The following is a 16,455-nucleotide window of genomic DNA, read 5'->3' on the forward strand; positions in this document are numbered from 1 at the left end:
AACTCCTGGTTGCATACTCTTCTAGACCAGGAAGAATGCTAGTTTTTAATATAAAAAGGAAGAATAAATAAAAAAAAGGTGGTGGGGAAACAAAAATCTCTCATCTCTGCACTGTAAATAAGTTAAAAAGCCTCATCCTGTGCCAGAAAGTCGTCTTCTGGAAAGTCAGCTGCGACTGAAAAAGCTCTGAGGCACTGATAGTTTCAGCAGCAAATGCTATTAAAAAATAGGTGACTTTAAGGTCAAAGCCAGGACTTAGCTTTAAAAAGACTCGGTATCTTGGACAAATAAGATCTATATTTGCATGTGTTGACATGAAGCGAATAGTAAATCTCGTGCTTTGGGCTGTGAACTGATTACGGGAGGAAGGAACTTTTCCCACAGCATTGCGCAAGCTGCGGTGTTTTGCTTTCCTGGGGGGGAGCTCCCTGATCTGCTGTTGCCTGGTGGCAGGGGTGGGCGAGAGGCAAGGAAGAAGAATGCATGGTTCACAGGCAGTAAGGACTGCAGTCCTGGGAAACTGGAAAGCCTTGGATTCCTTTCTCTTCTTCACACAGCTTGGGTGGGGGACGCCCCTGAGAGGCTTTGCTGCTGCCTGAAAGGGAGCAGCACTGTGTGATGCTTGTGTAGATGCTGAGTTTTCTTCATTGATGTGGAGAAGTGGTCTGGGACCTTAAGTGGATGTAGTTTCAAGACTACATGTGAAGATGCCTCTTCCAGGCTTAGCCTTGCCTTCCCACAGCTACTACTGTAGGTGATTTTTTTTCCTTTTTTCCCCTCTGCATGAACCCAACCAGCCTGAAAGCACATCCCTACGAGAAGGTGCTGCCAGACCTGGGCTGGCTGTCCTAGCTGTCGGGATAGGAGCGTGACTCGGCTCCACCTGGGCTGCGTGGATGCAGACGGTCTCAGATCTTGTACAGACTTGTTGCATTTGTCCTGGATGAGAATGGAGGCTTCCCAAGCGTGGGGTAGGATAAACGTGACTCAAGTATCTCAGAGGTGTAACAGCTGGGTCGCTATTACTCAGAGGATCTCCATGCCATGCTTTCCTTTGGAGGTCAGATGTGGCTTTGGTTTCCGTGGTGGTTAACGTGTCCCATAGTAGCTGGTGTCTGTGTGTCAGTCAGGCATGCATCATCATTGAGAGAACAGGAAAGGAAGACTTCTTGCAGTGAAAGTTGTCTTGATGAAAGCTTTAAAAATTATTAGAAAGAAGAGGAGAAATCTCTGTGAAATACAGGTTTTTTCAGCAGCAGAAATTTGGATAAGAGGGAGTTTGGGCAATGACTTTTAATTTCTCCAAATGAGGTTATGAAACTGAACTTGGAAAGTCTCCTGTCAGACTTACAAATCATTGCAAAAAGTACCAACAGGTATGAAAAAACACAGAGGCACTCTGTTCAACTTAATTTCAGCTCTAATTCTTTAGGGGAACAGGGATGGTGTGTTATTTTGCCTCTCCTCAGCATTCAGAATGTACGTGGCATCCGAGTGTCTTCTGCAAATGCAGTTCACACCAACTGATTCGTCTGGCTCTCTTAAGCCAGCTGACGTGAGAGGAATCAGGTTCTGCCTTTGTCACCAACGTCAGGGTACAGCGTATCTTTCTCTGCTCCGCGTGCTCTTTTGCACACATGCAAGCATTTGCATAGCTGCTTTGTGAGCTGCAGCAGGGAAATCTGTCTGAAAAGATCTCTGCCACGGAAACAAAACAGAGGCATGGAGAGAGGTTCACCACCTTGCGCCGGCACCGCTGAAGGAGTGGAGTTGTGTGACATGAGCCAGCACTTAGAAACTGTCCCTGTCCTAGCCTTTTCTCGGTGCTCATAGTATCTGGTATCTAGAAGTTTAGGCAGGTGTCACCCATGCCCTACAGGTAGGGACGGGAAGGTGTGACTTGACACGTGCTGTACTAATGAGTTGGTGACAGGTGGAGCTGTGATGTTGGGCTTGAGAGCGAATAGGCAGAGAGTCTCACTGTTGGATTTCAGCACTGTCCTCACAGTTACTTTCCTTTTTCCAGCTGTGCAAGTCCACTCTTGGGGCTATTCTTTCAACAATATCTTAAAGAGACAATTAGATCCAAAACCATTTCCCACCAGTAGCCAAATGCTCCTCTCTTGACTTGGTCTATAGCCAGTCAGGCAGCAGCAGCAAGTTGGTTTGTGTATGACCATGCTGCAGTGCGTTGTGTATGTGAAAGGTGCTGAACGGTCTTTAACATGGTTACACTGGAAGTTGGTAGGTCCTGGGGGAAGTCCTTTGGTGATGGGCATTGAAGAGACATCTGATTGGAGGTGAACAAAAAAAAATAAAATAGTAGTGAGTTCGAGGATAACCATGAGGGTACTGGGAGAATGGGAGTAAAGACATTTTTTGACATAGGAGGTGCAAATGAGTGTACAGCTGATGAGATGGGTAGCGATGCAAAACAGATTGGGAAGGAGCAGCTGAATTCCAGCTGTTTGGGGAACATGGCTGTATTTTATACATGTGTTTTAACTGAAGTATTTTTTTCTCGTCCTTCTGTTCAAGTGAGAAGAAAAATGACCTAAGCACCATCCAGCCTTTGTGGCCAAGGGACAGAGCAGGGCTAGGACTGCCAGGAGAATGGCTTTGCCTGGAAGCTTGCGAAGGCAGCCTGCAAACGGAGGCCTTGTGTCCCATTGCACCCACCATCATATTGTTGTGTTACAGGTAGGCTGAGTGTATCTCTGCACAGAGAAGTTTTCATCTTGCTGAATTTGGGGAGGTGAGAGCATGTCCAGAGAAGGAGAGTGAAAGTAGGGAAATAGCCTTAACCTTTGGCTGTAAGCCTCAGAAACAAAAGTGAAAGCTGGTAGTACAAACCAGTCCTGCAGTAGCGGAGCTAAGTGTGCTGTGCCCCTGGAGAATCCGGCCACAAACAGGGCTTACACCAAAGGTGAGACTGACTGTGCCAAGCCCGCAGTGATCTGTTGTGTAAGGGTGAATGTGAGCGGGTGTGGGGAGGAACTAGCTGAAACGAGGAAGGAAGCAAACTCTGATGCTCAGAACTCTATTGCCTGTTCTGACTGATGGATCGTACTGTCGTTGCTTCTGAGGCCTTCTTCCTTCCCAAAAGTGCTGCCTGTAGAGAGTGGACAGGCCTCTAGAACAGGGAGGTTCCTGCTTCATATCTGAAGGTCTGCTGGATTTGTTTGTTGAAAGCTTGTCTGTTACACCAGCAGACAGCAGCTGGAATACCCTACTGCCTCTCAATACGGACTTTGTCGTGCTAATATCCTTTGATCTTCACAGCAATACAGCTGCTGAAGCCTAATCTGTCTCCGGAAAGAGCACTTGTAATGGTAGTTAGCCAGATGAGTGCATCTTCTTTTTTTCTCTTTATTTGTGTGTGTCTTTGTTTTGTTTTGGTTTGGTTTTCCCCTGAGGAACCTAATTATTGTCACACAGTCACCTCCTTACGAAAAAAAAGAGATCCTTTCCTGTCAAGACCCTGTTTAACAACTCCCCGCTAAAATCAGTGCGTCTCTATATAATGTGGGAGTTCCCAGTGCTGAAGACTGTCTCCAAAAGTGCCAGTCCTCTGCTATGCTGTCTGCTTAGACAACGTGTTTAGTCACACGCTTACTCACTTGACCTGCAAAGAAGATTTGACCAACTTGTGCTTGTGTATTTTCTGGCAGTTATTCGCTGCTCCATGCTTCCAGGAAGACATTCAGTAACGTCAAAGTCAGCATTTCCAGCCAATGGACTCCCTCGTGCCTTAACAGCACGGCCCCTGAGCTCCGGCCATATGAGGTAAGGACACAAGGGATGGGCAAAGTGCAAGGAAAGTCAAGTAACTTCCAGTATTTTGAGCTGGTGGTGCTGCAGAGGCCCCTTGAAGTGTCCATCAGGGACACTTCTCAGAATGTGAGCAGTCACCTCCTTCAGGTATGTGAATTGTGGCTTGTCCCTCAAGAAAAACTTCTCAAGAACTTACAGTGTTCTAATGTAAATAGGGATTCCAGGAGAGTTTCTCTGGTAGCCAGCAGCACAGAGGTGGAAGAGGAGGAGGGAAGAGGGACCCTACCTCTGAAGTGTCAGGGGCAGTAAATGAGGGCAGTTAATGGGCTGACAGAGATCTCTATAAAACCATGACTGTAGCTTTCTCTGTAGTGATGCTGCTGCTGCCACCCTGCTAAAGGGTAGCCGAAGACACCTGAAAGTGCTGGCTGCTTATCCTAAGGTGATATCGAAGAATGGCATTTTGTCTTGCATCTGAACGGTCTGATTTCCAAAAAGGCTTGAATGTCCAGCACCCCGGTCTACCAGATCCTAGCTACAATGAGAGGAGTGGGAGTTTTGGCACTGTTTGCTTGCAGAAAAGATTTATATGGCTTGCACCTTAAAAATGGGAATGCAAGCCCTACCTGCTGGCACCTAAGTCTTTTTAGGGACATGCTTGTTTTTAGCAGTGGCTTGTCCTGATGCTTTTAAGAAGTGGAAGAAATCATACACTGACAGTGTGATTGCAGGCCATGAGATCTGTCAGAGCAGGGAGTTCCCAATCAGTGAGTCACATGCTGTCTCCGTTAGAAATCATTGGTTATCTGCATATTTGACTGGGGTATGAAAAAATGGCCAAAATGATCCTTTTGGTATCAATTGAGATTATGTCTGTTAACAACAAAGTGTGTTTTAAGAAACTGATAGAACAAATTAAGGGCATGAATAGAGAAGTCGCTTATGTGCTGTTGGTTTTGAACTTCAGTATATATTTTTAACTGTAATTGTTCTTCATTTTTATACTTTAAAATATTTTTTAAAGAATAACAAGACATTTTGCAATTGTTTTGTCAGTAGGCACTAGCATGATTTTATTAGGACAACTATACTTCTCAGCCTTCAAAGATCCATCAACTCTGTAGAGCTTGTTTAATGAATTTAAGCCTAATGACAAGAGATTTCATTCTCTTATCTTTCTAAGACTCCTAATAGCTGTGGACCTCCAGAAATCACTGGTTAATAGTTGGAAGCTACTGGTATAAGTAGGTATTGGTGGCCCCAACTGGCAAACTTTATTTTTCCAGAGATTTATTAGTTTTCTTGGACTCATGAGACTTAAGCAGAAGCTATGTTGATATGCCTTACCAATGTTGCATCTTTTAAACTAAGCGGATGTGTAATTAGCGTAGTCTGTACAGGATGCTTTTCTGGAGAGGCAGAATCAAACTAAAACTCAGGATATTTGAATGAGGCACATCCATAAGTCAGGTTTCAGTTGCATTTATTTGTTTTCTGATGGGGGCATGGCAGGGAGGGAATAAAACTTTGTCCTGATTAACTTTATTCGTTCTTCAAGTCATTCTCAAAGCTTGCTATTTTCAGCTAATGTTGTTAATCGTATTTTGGAGACAATTGAGTCTTTTTCCTTTTTTAAAAATTTGTTCATACTGAAAGTAAAATGAAACTCAGGGTAAGCATAAAAAATACCATTAGTGACTGGAGTTCATCGTAAAATAGTTTCCAACTAGTCTATTTCTTCCCCTTGTTCTTCCTTTGTTCATTCTTTTTTGTTTGTAGTCTGTCATTTCTTATTACGGTTTCTGCCACAAATACTTGAAGGGAATTATGCATTTAGTGAAGACAGCAAGATAAGCACGGAAGAGACACTGCACATAAAACAGAATATGCCTTTATTGTATTATTCATTAAGATACTCCTCAGTAATTCTGTGTATGAAACTATCTAACAGTTGCATGCTTGTTAGAAGTAGGGTTTGTTTTGCCAGTCACTTGTCTTGATTGAGGTGGAACGAGTATTTCTCACTTCTGGTTTGCTCTCTTGTCCCTTAGAAGTGGAATGATGTGGCAGAGGATATTTTCTGCAGTAGATAATCCCAAAATGGATTTGATAATAAAATGTTGGAGGAATGGGAGATTTCTGGAGCCAGATGCTGTTCTGCTTTGGAGTTGGGGTTTCCATTGAAATAGAATAGAATAAGCTGTGCCTCTCCCTGTTTACCTGTTGAAATTCTCTCTCTGTAGCTCTGGAACAGCAGCCATTTATTTCCAAACGCAGAAGAAGCAACTCTCTTTTTGGGGACGTTGGACACTGTCTTTTTGTTTTCGTATGCTGTGGTGAGTAAAACTAAGCCAAAGCTGCTAAACTTCAGTTGAATCTTACTGGGATAATCACACCTATATCTGGAGGGGATGAACAGGATCTTCTTGGAGTGGCCTAGCACTAATGCAGTCAAAAAAGCTTAGTTCAGGAGCAGATTTTTTGTTGTTGTTTTTTTCCTTCAGTTTCTGTTAGTTCTGCTCATGTTTGTCAACAACATGAAGATGATTGTTAACAAATGCAAGAGAATTACCGTCACTTCAGAATTTTTCAAGCCCTTGTCACCAGTGGGTAGGATGGCTAGTTTTATCTCTCCAAGAGTTCTCAGCTGATGCTTTTAAAAATAAAGTAAAAAACCAACAACTATGAGCAGGGTTTCTTTGCTGGCAGAAGAAGTGGTTAGAATCAAACTCTAAGTTGGTATAATAGCAATGTTTGGATCAGCTTGACCCTTCTACATCATTATAATTTTTGCAGATAAGAGATGCAAACCTTGTGTCTTTATTTAATGCTGCTTTTTTGTTCTTAGGGTCTCTTTGTCAGCGGCATAGTTGGGGATCGCCTGAATTTGCGCTGGGTTTTGTCTTTTGGCATGTGTTCCTCTGCTCTGGTGGTAAGTCCGAATACAGCAGTATGATTTAGAAATCTCTCTTAGGGTTTCTGGATAGGGTTTTGCTTTAAGGGAGAAGAGGCTCTGTCAATCTGCCAGTGAGCTGTAGCTGCACCTCAATGATCTCAAAGTCTATGTGTAAAAACTTCATCCTGGATGCACTTATTGTCTAAAGCACAGAGCTACAGCGGATGACGCACCTCTTCCTGAAGTATCTATTTATGGATACTGTGTCAGAAGGAAATTCCTAAGTTCGAGGCACTGTCTAGAGACTTGATGAACGGCTTTTGTTCAAGAATGGTGTGTTTGGACTTTTGGGGACTGTTTTGTATTATAACTGTTCTCCCAGCCCACGCACGTTGTCATCAAGGCTTTTGCTTCCAAAGCCAGCCTGCTCCCTTCTTTAAAGGACACGCTAACAATACCGAGCATTCATTTACTTGTTTCGTAATTGCTGGGAGGACGTGTGTCAAAAAAGAAGCCCACGTAAAACAAAAGAGTTCTTCAGGTTCAAGCCACTGCAGGAAAGTGTGAATCAGTTTTATCTCATTGTGGTTTTCTGGTTATTAAAGTAGTGGTAAAATATGTGGAGCACTTTTGATTTACCCAGTGGCTCCAAACCCCACTGTGGCCTGTTGTGTTCTGCTAACACACGGCCACAAACATGCATCAATCACAGCGTGTCACAAAGTGTATTTGTTTTGGCTGGTTTGGGTTAGGGTTCTTAGTAATTTGAGACCTGGCTGTAGTATTCATGTTACATTTTGGTAAGATAAATGACTGCTGGGGGTTTTATGTTTGCATAGAGCCTCGTGGATTCAGAGACAGCAGACCAAGAGGCTTCTGTATTTTTAGTGGTGTTGCTGAAAGTATTTGTCTCTTTCTTCTCCTCTCATAACTGTGCTCTTTACGAAGATGAAAGTCTTTTGGAGTGGAAGTGCTGTGACAGAACATTTGTCTCTGGAGTTGTCTGGGCCCCAGGGTCAGTCCTGTGCTGGCTCAGCAGAGGGTGCTGTTTGCTCTCAGCGGTTTGTTAGACAATGCCAGGCTTGGCTCTGGCCTGAACCCTGCGAGGGACCTTCTCCCCGAAATGTTATTTCTTTTTTAGGACACCACTCCTGCCTGCCTTTCAGTGGTAACTTCAGGGGTTCTTCTTTGTATTTTTAATTTTTTTCTCCCCTCTCCTTTCCAGGTATTCTTCTTTGGCACACTCACAGAATGGTTGCATTTCTACGACAAGTGGTTCTACTGCTGTCTATGGGTGGTGAATGGATTGCTGCAGTCCACGGGTTGGCCTTGTGTGGTTGCTGTCATGGGCAATTGGTTTGGAAAAGCTGGGTAAGTTGAATTTTCTTCAGTGACTCACTGAGCTGTCCTGCTGAGTAGCAGATTGAGCTGAATGTCTCAAACCAGAAAGGCCAACCGTTAGGTCAGAATTAAAGTTAAAGTTACATGGGATGAAATATGCCTCACTTGTTACTATTATATCATTGGTTTGGGGTTTTTTTCCTTGCTTTTTTTTTCTGGAGCCACAGAGCAGCCTGATGTGAACACAATTGTGTGTTAAAGGCACAGGTTCAAACTTCCAAAATGCCATAGTGCAGAGTGGCTAAATCTGAATTTCAGTGCCACTAGAAAACCTGTTTCTGTTTATTTGCTGTCATGGAATTGACTCATTGTAGGTTCAACTCTTATTTTGGGGTCTTGCAGATGATCTCTAGCCATAGCTTGTAACCTTGTCGTTGCTGGTTCATCTCTGCTGCAATACAAGTGTCTGAGGATGGAACATTTGGTACCCCGAAGTTTTTCTGTGTTTTAAGTGATCTTTGGCTCCCTTTAAAGCGGACTGAGAGAATGCTATAACTTTATTTGTAAGTTAAACCTCACCTGAATGTTATATCTTTGTCTTGCTCCTCATGGTACCTCTCTCCCCATTGCCTTTTCCAAATTTCCTTCCACTTCTGCAGGAGAGGTTTTGTGTTTGGACTCTGGAGTGCCTGTGCATCTGTGGGAAATATCCTTGGAGCGTTCCTTGCCTCCTGTGTTCTTAAATATGGCTATGAGGTAGGTACTGATGTCTGGCTTCGAGCTTGGGCTGCTGGTTAGGAGAGACTGGTTTCTTAGCCCATCTCTGAGAGATAACAGGCTCAGAGTGTCCAGTTTCATCTTCCTGAATTCTGCTGTAGGCAGAACACAATGAGTATTCCTTTCTTAACCTTCCCTGGTTGGAAGAAATGAGCCTGAGACTTCTCTGTAAATGAGTGTGATGTTATTGGAGAGTATCATAGTACATTCTCTCCTGATATGGGTGGCTTAAAGTGCTCTTCAGTCATGCATCAAAGGTTCTCACTAACCTAGATCACCGCTGTTGACATCACAGCGCTGCGTTGCTCTCGTGCGGCTGGCAGGTGGTCGAATACAGGGCATGCAAGTGAACCAGCGCGTTTTGCAATATGTGGCCTGTGAGGACAGGCCAGCTGAGCTGGGCTTGTTGCTCTGGAGATGAGGAGGCTTAGGACACCAAACAGCAGCCTTTCAAAGCCTGTGAGAAGATTGTTGAGAAATCAGAGCCAGGCTCTTTCCTGGGCTGCATGGCGAGAGCGCTAAAAAGCAGAGAGTATAAAGTGAAGTAGGGATGCTTCCAACTGGGTGTTTGGAAAACTATTTCACTATCAAGTTAGTTAAATGTTGAAACAAGAGCCCAGAGCCTGGAGGATCTGTCTTTGGAGGGTTTCAAGAGTTGACTGAGCAAAGCCCTGAGCAGCCTGGTCTGCATTTGGTCTTTGAACAGTTTCTTCTAATACAGCTGGATCTGTGGCTGCGTTGGATGAGCTCCTCCCTCACTGCTGTCACCTCAGTGCACTAAACCAGCTGTTTCACTGTGGTCTGTCAGCGTAGGTAGAACTGAATCTGTTCAGGAGAAGCAGAAATAACTTTTTTCCAAGTTTTATGGACGTGGTCTGTGTTTTTCTATGTGTATTTACTCTCTGACAAGGTTGGAATATAAAGAAACCCTCATTAGGGCGGCCTGTGTGACTGAAAGTGATTTAAAAAAAATCTTTCATTTCTTTATCTTCAGTATGCTTTCTTGGTGACTGCCTCAGTACAGTTTGCTGGAGGAGTCGTTGTCTTCTTTGGGCTCCTGACATCACCGAAGGAAGTGGGTAAGTAGAAGAGAGCTGTAGCATCCCAGTCTTTTCATGGAAAGCAGTTCTGCAGATGTCTGTGCAGTACTAAAAGTACTGCTCATTCTGACAGCACTTATCCTCAGGGGTTTTATAAAATAGTGTTGCACTTTGTAGTGTCTTTAATGGAGTAAATGCTTTACTTGCCAAGATCACACTAAATACCACTGTGCGTCACATGTATAGGGTCTGGATGGTTTAAAAAGCAAAATAAACCAGGCTGGCTCTAACATCTCTGTTAGGAGGTGCCTAATTATCAGTTTTTCTTTCCCTGGAAAATCAGTATGTTTTAAAGAAACAGTAGACAAATTGATAACTGGCTATTGTAGGGGAAAACTGTGGCAAGCTGTAACTGTGCAGTGGAAAGGAAAAGTACTTTTTGTCTGCAGGTCTCCCACAGCCAGTTAAATAGCTCTCAGGTCGGATATGGTCCTTCTCTGAGAAGACAGTAGGCAAGCCAAAGTGTAACAGGAAAACAAAAGAACTTCCGGGCTTTGGCAGGGCTGTGGAGGAGGTGACTGAAGCGCCCACAAAGGCTATAAAGTTGGTAGCACTAAAGCCACCCTAAAGAGTGCTCGGCAGCCCAGCAAGCGCAGTGCAGTTCCTAGGGTTTCGGGCCCGGCGGAGGTGTCAGTGGGCAGCAGCTCTCTGAGTCGCTGCAGGTACACTCGGCCTCCCCGCTCGAGGGAGGTGGCACCCAGCAGCCAGGTCCGAGGATCCCAACTATTAAATAAGGGGTGAAATGCACTAATTTGTTGTGTCTTCCAACTAATGGCCAGACACTCAGAACAGACAAAGCCGGCGCCAGAATCAGGCAGAATCCTTTCAAGAGTGCTAGAAGACAAAGGGTAGAAACTGGCGACACTGCAGAACACCATCTAGAAGAGTTTCTAAGCCAAAGGAGGATGGAGGTATGGGAGAGCGAGGGAATTGCTAGAAGGGAGAATTGCTTAAAAGAAGAGAGCATAGCTTTAGAGTGGGGAAGAGGGTGAGCAGGCTGTGGTCCGTTTTTCCTGTTGCATATCCCTTGTAAAACTTAGGCCTCCCTGAGCTTGGAGCAGATGAAGACGGCAGCGTGGAGGAAGATGCCAACAGACCTTTAATGGGCAACGATGATGCAGATGATGATGACCGGAATTACTCGATTCAAGCAAGCGACAACGACAACCAGCCAAAGGCCATTGGCTTTTTCCAGGCTTGTTGCCTTCCAGGTGTAGTACTGGTGAGGACATAGATTCTTCAGTTAGATGTGACTTACGCTGTTAAACGGAAAGCTGGCTTTTTGTGTTGTGTCAGCATTCGTTGACATCATTGTCGATCTAATGACCGTGTGTTGTAGTTGTTGATGTCTGACTTCCTGTGCTGTTCAAGCCCTGGGGTTGAGACTGTCACCCTTCTGCACAGGAGTTACAATACCACCAGGTACATGGTTGCACGTAGCTCTTCCCATCACACTCCTTCTTCATTGAGTGCATGTAATGAGCCAACTAAGGGCACCAGAGATCCTGCCCTTTTTGCTGCTGGATTTAGAAGGGAGGCCATGAGCACTGGTGACTGTAGGATGCTTTTTTGGTAAGGGTGTTACACTGTCTAAAGGCTGCTAGCTGAGCATCACACCTTCAAGCAGAAATCTGGCCTGAAAAGCCTTAATCAGCATGTTGTAACGTGTGGCAAAGTAGGCGGGTTTTTTTGATCAACAACCGGAAACAAGGCCTGCTGATGCAGTTGCCACATATCCTCATCCTATCCCTTGTGTGAGAATTTGTAATCCTGCATCAGCAGTATCGCCTAATTTGTGGATTTGATTCAGCTGAAAAATTAACCTGTCATTAAAAAACAGTGTTCACTTTCTGTGTCAGTGGGGTATGCGTGCCCTGAGTACTAGAACCAGTGCAAGAAAGGGGGCAGGGTGGTTGGTGCAGTGTGAACTGCTTGGGTTTGATCGTGAAGCAGAACTACTGTGTGGACAGTATCATCAGATTCCCTTAATGAGTAAAGCGGTTGGCTGTTGTGATTAAGGCTACACAAAATCTAGAAGGGGTGAGTAGATTGTCAGTGTTTAGAGCGCTGGACAACCACAGTCCTGTTGTGAAGACTTTGGCTGAGGGACAGCAGAAGAAGGCATACCCATCTGGAATTCTTTCCTAATACAGCTAAATGTCGTTTGAGCTATGGCTGGGTTTTGGTGGTGCTGAGAAAGGGCTGATGTACAAAGAATCTTTAGGCAAAATTTCTTAGTGGTGGAGGCTGCCTCAGTTGATGTGTGACTTTTTTTCGTTGACTGGAACACAGGGAGGTGCTATGCAACTGATGTTGCTGTTTCTGTACTTGGGATTTTGAGGACATGTTCTGTGCTTTAACCCAGCAATGTGAACACCTCTGAATCTGTGAGATTTAACTGATGTCAGATCAGTGCCCAGCCAAAGCAGGACACTGTGTCAGATCAGTGAGAGACTGAATACTGAGAGCACCTCCAAAGCCCTGTCAAGATTCTACTAAGACTTTATTTGACATATTTTTCTTGTAGTTCCTCTCTAAATGATATGCTGGAAGAGTGTTAGTACAGACAGTTTCCCCCGAGCCTCTAGAAATTCGGTGTTTAATCACTCAGACAATCTGGTAGATGGTTTCTAAGCACGTTATAACAACTACTGCTTCATACTGTGCACTTTTCACACTGAGAGGCAGGAGAACTCCACCAAACATCCCTGTGTCTTACATGTGTGGTGGAGATTAGTTTGTCCTGCAAGAGTGAAAACCGTTAATAATACAGCTAAATAGGATGTATCTATTAAAATAATCTAACTTCAGAAGAGATTATTCTGTGGAATTTAGTATATAAAAAGAACCTCCTTTTTGAAATTCAAGGGCAAGTGTGCACATACACTTACACATACAGTCTCAAAAGCTGTGATTCTAACAGGTTGGGTTTTTTCTGCCTTCATCTTTGTTTACCTCTTCAAACATTGGCTCCTTGAACTACCCCATCAGCATCTATGAGGAGGCCTTACTGGCATAGTGTGCCTCATCCCTCTGCGTGCTGGGCCAGCAATCCCAGAGAGCAAACCTTTGCACCGCGCACATAAAAGCTCTAAAGGAGAGCTCGAGCCCAGCCGCCAAAAGCAGGAGTTGTCTCAGCTGTCGGGTTAGGGAGCACATGCTTAGCTTTGGCCAAACCTTTCATCTCATGTCCTGGAACACCTGCCTGGGGATTGTGAATGAAACTTTCTCTTCTGGTGCTGTAAGCACATGAGCCTTCTGAGCAGCAAGCGATAGCACAGAGGAACTGCTTCACGTACCTTTTTTCTCAGCATGATGTGTAGGTCAAGTAAATCTCAAACTTGTTTCATGTCACGTGCTTGGCTCCTTTCTCTTCAGAAGGTGAATTAAATTTCCTTCATTTTTTGACACCTCGTGTCATTTCCTCTCAAGATTACACTGAAAGTGATTTAACCCGTTGCATGCAGTAAGAAGAAAATAACTTCGTTGAGAATGATTTCTATATTCCTGGGTTCCCTTTGATGTTCAGCATTAAGTTTTTATAACACTGCCTTCTTACATGAAATGCAGAAGCACTTGCCCCTGAAAGCTTTAGCTGGATACAGAGTTTTATGGGAAGAAGCAGAAACACTGTTTGCATTTCTCAAGTACTCACTGCTCGCTGGTTCTCTCTTTGTTCCAGTACTCTTTGGCCTATGCCTGCTTGAAGCTGGTGAATTACTCGTTCTTTTTCTGGCTGCCTTTCTACCTCAGCAACAACTTTGGATGGAAAGAAGCAGAAGCTGACCAGCTCTCTATCTGGTATGATGTGGGAGGAATCATAGGTGAGTGAGCAAGTGAATGACACCTTCCTGCAGGGTTTGAAAATGAAAGACAGCGAGTGCAGCTCAGAGCAGTCTTGTACAGTGGGATCTAGCTCGGTAATGAGTGTATGGAAGGTCTGGTTATGTATGTGACTGCTTGACTGTTTCTTTTTTCTTTCGTTGTTTGTTTTTTTTCCTAAAACGCAGAGTATGTGAGCCCCGTGTAGAGTTTACATGAATTTAAAGGGCACTATCATATTCTGAACGTTACCTTCAGGGGCCATGTACCATGTACCAAATGACATCCCTGCTGCTTGCTGCTTCCTTTCTGGCAGGTACCGGTGAGGGAGCGTTTAGATCTGGACTTACTGGGTTCTGTACTGCCCCTTCAGTTCTGTATTTTTAAGAACAATCTTGGTGCGGGTCTCAGCAGAGCAGGCACAACCGTGTTATGTTCAGAAATAAAATGTAATTGCACTTGTTTCTGCTGGCTGCAAAATCTGACCCTGTACATTCAGAATAAAGAACATACTGTATATGTGTTTAGACTTCCACTCTCCTGTGCTCATTTTCTTGCTTTATTACCTTGTCCAGCTAGCTTCCCTAGTAATAGACTTCCTTGTTTTTGTCTATTCAGGGTCAGGTTTTTTGACTCTGTGGTTTTTTCTGCATTAGATTTTCTCAGCATTCCATTTTTTACCACCAGAGCAGTTCCTACAGAGGTAATGATGATACATAAGGTGATTTTTAGCAGCTATTGGCATTTGTTGCAATTAATAGGTAAGACGGTAGGATATGTGAGGCCGCAGTGTGCTGTGAAAAAGAACTGCTTTTTCCTGCACTTTCTGGTGAAGAAACCAGCCACAATGTTAAGCTTTGCTTACATCCAGTTGTGATGTTCTTACAGGAGAAGGAAAAGGAAAGCAGGAGCACTGGCTAGCTGTGTGCCAGAAAAAAAAAAGTAATAAATTCCTGGGGAAGCAGTATGAGTAGTTTTCCCTGCTTTATCTGAGCCACTTCAGTTGACTGTCGTCTCTGTGTCTGGAGCAGCAAGGGCAGGAGACAGTTCTCAGGATTTTAGACAGCATGCATATTAATGAGAAGGCAAGAGGCCACTGCACTCTGTGAAATGCATTTTGTTCAAGGCATTAGCATCCTGAGCCTGACAATGATTTATATTTTTTTGCAGGTGGGACTATCCAGGGCTTGATTTCTGATGTGCTACAGAAGAGAGCCCCAGTGTTAGCAATCAGCCTGCTCTTTGCCGTAGGCTCTCTTTTTGGATACAGCCGTGAGTATCTTTTTGCAGCTCAGCAGTAAGAGGTTCCTTTGGTACTTCTTAGAACCAGAACACAACCAATTCTAATTAAGTTTTCTGGTATGGAAACTGCTTCTGGATCAGGATGGTGCCTTTTGGTGTGTTTTGCCTGAAGTGTGGCGCTGCACAGAAAGGAGCTTGTTCTCTGGTTAATGAGGTGGAAAAGAATTAGCTGAGTGGTTGGATTTCCGTGCACTAGTGAGTTATGATACTGATCCCTCTCTAGTGTCAGTGAGATTTTTGGCAGTGAGATTGTCCTTCTATCCACACCACAACTGGCAGAGCAGGAAATCTCGGGTGCATCCCTGTAGTGAGGAAAGAGAACGTGGGGACAGAGATGTGCTGGAGCATGTGTACACTGCAAAGAGGCAGAAGCTCTTCACCACTTAAGCTTCTGCAAGTGATGAAATTGCAGAGTTTCTGCCTCTTTTATAATAGATATAGTTCTCGGTGATTGCTTATTGAAAGGAGTTTGTCAGGGAAACTGAACATAAGGAGACAGGCAGATCTCATTTTTAAGTAACATCTATAAAGCTCTTCTAAGGGTAATGGTTTTGTGACTTCAGACAGGGTATCCTGTGGTACCAGAGTGCTTTGCCTTACTGGGATGTCATTTTGCTTCTCTGTGTCTTCCTCCAAAATGAGGTGGCAATACAGACAGGCCACTGTGACAGAGCGCTTTAAGATCTGCAGAGAGAAATCCTTGTCGGAGCTGGACACAAACAAAACGATGTGCCTTTCAGAAGTATGCTGGCTTCTGAAATGGTGTAGCCATTAAATAGCAAGGATTTGGTTTGGTGGAGTTTTGTAGGCTCTTGTACTAACTTGTTTTTGAAAGTGAAGTGGAAGTGAATACAGAATGATTGCTGACAAAGTTTGAAGTTTATTCTACACAGCAGAGCAGCCAGAGGTCCAAGTGCCTTAGCTTAGTTCTATCCAGCCAGATACAGAAAGCTCAGACAAATGAGACAAAGTTACCCCAGTGCAGGAATTAAATTTCCATCAGCCAGACTGGAAAACCTTTTCACATTCATAGTGTGTTGCATGTAAGAGTGGTAATGGCCTGAGAATATGTGGGGAGGTCTGCAGCATGCCTTATGCCTGGCAACTTGACCACGTGTAGGGCCTTCATTTGAAGGGATGAGTAAGGAATTCAGCTGATGTCTAGAAGCGCAGTGTCAGGGAAAACTGTGTGAAAAGCAGTGACGCTGTAGTGGAACACCAGCTGCATGTACGCAGTATGAGGATATGGGTGGCTTGCGTTTTATTTATTTTTACTTTATTGTGCAGCATAGTTTAAGCAGTTGCTGGATTGCTACCTCCATATCCAATCTCTGTATTTAAAAAAAAAAAGACTTTGGGAAATTCAAAACAAATGGAAGAGTGGTTCAAATCACAGAATTGCTGAGGCTGGAAAAGACCTCTGAGATCATCAAGTCCAGCCTA

General features: G+C 44.1%; 1 protein-coding gene across 1 annotated transcript in view; it reads left to right on the plus strand.

Annotated features, from left to right (window-relative positions):
• The first annotated feature begins 2,613 nt into the window (after window positions 1-2,613).
• The window catches only part of SLC37A3 (solute carrier family 37, member 3), an 18,420-nt gene continuing 4,578 nt past the window's right edge, over window positions 2,614-16,455 (plus strand). The window contains 11 exon segments of the mRNA XM_009876479.1: window positions 2,614-2,693; window positions 3,147-3,167; window positions 3,672-3,786; window positions 6,018-6,110; window positions 6,623-6,706; window positions 7,896-8,041; window positions 8,671-8,767; window positions 9,783-9,867; window positions 10,929-11,110; window positions 13,571-13,712; window positions 14,881-14,982. Of these exon segments, the coding sequence (XP_009874781.1) occupies window positions 2,614-2,693; window positions 3,147-3,167; window positions 3,672-3,786; window positions 6,018-6,110; window positions 6,623-6,706; window positions 7,896-8,041; window positions 8,671-8,767; window positions 9,783-9,867; window positions 10,929-11,110; window positions 13,571-13,712; window positions 14,881-14,982 (1,147 nt within the window).

The sequence above is a fragment of the Apaloderma vittatum genome, unplaced genomic scaffold, assembly GCF_000703405.1.
Source record: "Apaloderma vittatum isolate BGI_N311 unplaced genomic scaffold, ASM70340v1 scaffold26439, whole genome shotgun sequence".
Taxonomy (NCBI): domain Eukaryota; kingdom Metazoa; phylum Chordata; class Aves; order Trogoniformes; family Trogonidae; genus Apaloderma; species Apaloderma vittatum.